The 3,128-nt window shown below is 43.8% G+C and overlaps 1 protein-coding gene across 5 annotated transcripts in view; it reads left to right on the top strand.

The window, feature by feature from the left end:
* The window catches only part of LOC119303322 (5'-nucleotidase domain-containing protein 4-like), a 10,635-nt gene extending 9,717 nt beyond the window's left edge, over positions 1 to 918 (top strand). For 3 of the 5 annotated variants that reach the window (XR_005147878.1, XR_005147876.1, XR_005147877.1), the window contains one exon: positions 185 to 244. Coding sequence is in view for 2 of the 5 variants with exons in the window: in XM_037580440.1 (XP_037436337.1) it covers positions 185 to 244; positions 338 to 400; positions 487 to 609 (246 nt within the window). In the remaining 3 variants the exon portion in view is untranslated. Of the gene's footprint in view, positions 1 to 184; positions 245 to 337; positions 401 to 486 lie in introns of those variants that run through there. The other 2 variants (XM_037580440.1, XM_037580439.1) reach the window with 2 other exon arrangements.
* The last annotated feature ends 2,210 nt before the right edge of the window (positions 919 to 3,128 follow it).

The raw sequence follows: 3,128 nt of genomic DNA, 5'->3' as shown, positions 1-3,128 counted from the left end.
ATTGACGCTGGTTTAGTATAACTTTGTACTAAAGCAGCGTCAATTAATATGGATCGGAGGGAGTAGTTGTTTCACATGAATCTAACTGGTGGTAGTTTGCTTTTTAACTCGTGCCCTCTATATGACTCATGCTGTATAATATAGCTTGCTTTTTAACTCGTGGTAGTTTTTTCTCTGATTGCAGCAAAAGCTGAAGGGTATCCGCTGCCTTCTCCGAGATGCTCAGATGCAACATCACCAGAAGGTAATTTGTCAAGTTACATAACTTTGTGGTCACATTCGTCATTGTGTAAAAATATCCCCTGAAAAAAAAACATAACTATTTGTTTCCGTCCAGTTTCACAAGGTGTGGGGACAGCTTATGAAGACTGGGTACCAAAACTCTCGGTTTGCTCACCAGGTGATGTGCCTGTAAAAAAACATTCACAGTAAATTTTAGCAGTCGACTGAAATGTTCTTACTTTTGCTTGTGTCAACATTCCACAGGTCGAGAGATTTGCGTGCCTATACTGCAGCCAAGTTACAGACTTTGGGTTGTATTCTCCCAACAAGTATTACCGTCCAAGCGAAGATTACATGCCCCATGAGTTCGATGTGCTTGGCCTGTAGAACTAGTTTGTGCTCATGTGGAATCGAAGTTCTCCTTTGAGGTGTAGGCTGAAGCAAGATATGGACGCAATTTTAGCATGATACTGAATAACAAATATTTACCACCTCACACAACAGAATGAGGTCTACCTGGTGAAACTTCACCCATTTTACATGTTTATATACTATAGTTGCTGATAGGAAATTTTACAGGTTTCCTGCTTTGTACATAACATGTTCTAACAGTGGGCAAATGAAACCAATGTTGAATGTTGATCATTTCAACTTTCAAAGTAAATAATTTAATTTGGTTATTACTCCGCTTGGCTATGCTCATCTGAATTTAAAGTGCTGTATAACAATTGATAATATCCCAATGAGGTCTGTAACCCCTAATGAATTTTGAGGGTGAAATTTGAGGGCCATTTGGTTCAATGTTTGAAAGGCTGAGCCATTTGTTTCTCACGAAGCTGTTACTTGTGTACTGGTTCGTTCAAATAGCTGGAAATGCTAGAGCTTGACACCACTGCAGCAGCATTGGTGAATGTGTGACCTGACCTTACAGAAGCCCAACCCTAATAGCTCTTACTGAAAACAATTTAATTCTTGGCTATTTTACGGGTGAATGACAACCTGGAAATGTTAGGGCTTGTTTGGGACTGCTCCACTTCACCAAAATCAGTTTCGCTCCACTAAATTCACTTTGGAGCAGTTTCATCCAGAAGTTGTAGCGCTACCAAAGAGAATGTTTGGCTTCCATCTAGCTCCAGCTTCAAGAATGAGAAATTTGGTGGAAAGGATCTATTTGATTGGTCGAGGGGGGAGAAACGAAGGGGTCCACTTACTGGTGGCAGTGGTGGATAATTTCCACCCAACTCCAGCTTCTAGAGATTTTTGGAGCACCTCCTGAAGAGCTTCATAAAAAACTGGGAGTTGTGCCCCGGATTCTAGTTTTTTTATGGAGTGGCATATCGTTGAGCTATCCCGTTTGGCTTGTGTTTTTTGGAGTGGAGCTGAATTTTAAGGAGCAGAGCAGTCCCAAACAGGCTCTTAATGCTCCATTGGGAAGCAGAGACATGGGAAGCTAGCAAAAAGCATGGGCTAGTTAGAAACTTCTACCTGATTTGTATTTGATCATAATCCTTTAGTTGATACAAAGGAAGTTAAACACAAATCCTTTAGATTTGAACATAGCTGGCTTTAAGACGAGTTTTCTTAGAAAAGGTGGAAAGAATCTGAAATGAACCTATCTAGTTTAGATGTGACGCAGAAGAATTTAAAGAAAGTCAGCAAGTATTTGGAAGGATGAGAGAGAAATCTAAGAGGCCAAATACAGATGAGCTGAATGATCTTGAAGAATTGGAAGAGATCCAACCCCTAACTAATGAACATATGGCTAGGAGGAGTCGTATCCAAAGCTCTCTATGTGAATCTTTGGAAGAAGAGCAATACTAGCATAAAAGATTAAGTGAAGACTGAATGCTTAAGGGGGACAACAACACTAGCTGCTTTCACAGGATTGCTAAATAAGGAAAAAATGTATTTTCTCCTTGAATATACATGAACTGCTGATTTGCTAAATCATGCTAGCGAGCTGTACAAAAACTTGTTTGGTCCCACTGAAGGTTTTACCTGCAGATTAAGGAGTGATGTTTGGGTTGTCCATGCAAAATTATTTGAGGACACCAGGGAACTTAGTAGACTCTTTAGTGAAGAGGAAATTAAGAATGTGATAGATGTGTTGAAAACGAATAGGGCTGCAGGTGTGGCTGGATTTCTCATTGGATTATTCAAACCTGTTGTCCTATTATTAAAGATGAAGACGATCTCATGATGTGCTTAGTAGAATTAATTTTGGTGACACTGTACATAAATATAGACCTATTTGTCTTCTCCATGTGCTCTTTAAGCCTTTTCCAAAAAATCATGGATGAAAGGGTGACACCATTTGTGGAGAAGCTAATCTCTGTGAGCCAGAATGCTATGAAGGGGAGGAACATCATGGATGGAATTATGTCTCTACAAAAACCTGAATTCTGAACCGCGCAGCTGCGCTCGTTCGCTTGCGCGAGCGCACGGAGCAGAACCGTCCGATGCGATGTGCGGCGATTTCGTTCCGACCAGGTGCCCGTTACGGATTGCACGAAACGTGCAGCGAGTGGTGGGCCCGGCCCCTTTATTCCAGGCGAAACCGCTCCCCCGCGCCGCACCCCCGCTCGTCTTGTTCGAAACCACCCGCACCCCCGCAGATTCATTCGAACTCCTCTCCCTCTCCCTTTTCCCTCCTCTAGCAACGGCGAGGCGAGGCGGGGTGCTGCAGTGGTGGTTCCGGCGTGGAGTCGCCGGTGCGGGAGGCCGTCCGCGAGCGTCGCGAGTCACCGGCTGCAGGTGGAGGTAACCCGCTATTTCCCCCCACTCTGCTCCCCTGTTTTTCTCGCTTTACTCCCCTGTTTTGCGCTCCATGGAGTTAGGGTTTCGGTGAGGGGGCGGGCACGAGGTTGTCCAGGGCGTCCTCGGGCTCCGCGTCGTGAATGCTTTTT

The sequence above is a fragment of the Triticum dicoccoides genome, chromosome 5A (genome assembly GCF_002162155.2).
Source record: "Triticum dicoccoides isolate Atlit2015 ecotype Zavitan chromosome 5A, WEW_v2.0, whole genome shotgun sequence".
Classification (NCBI taxonomy): domain Eukaryota; kingdom Viridiplantae; phylum Streptophyta; class Magnoliopsida; order Poales; family Poaceae; genus Triticum; species Triticum dicoccoides.
Note: the sequence above shows the minus strand (reverse complement) of the source record. Positions and strands in the feature narration are given on the sequence as shown.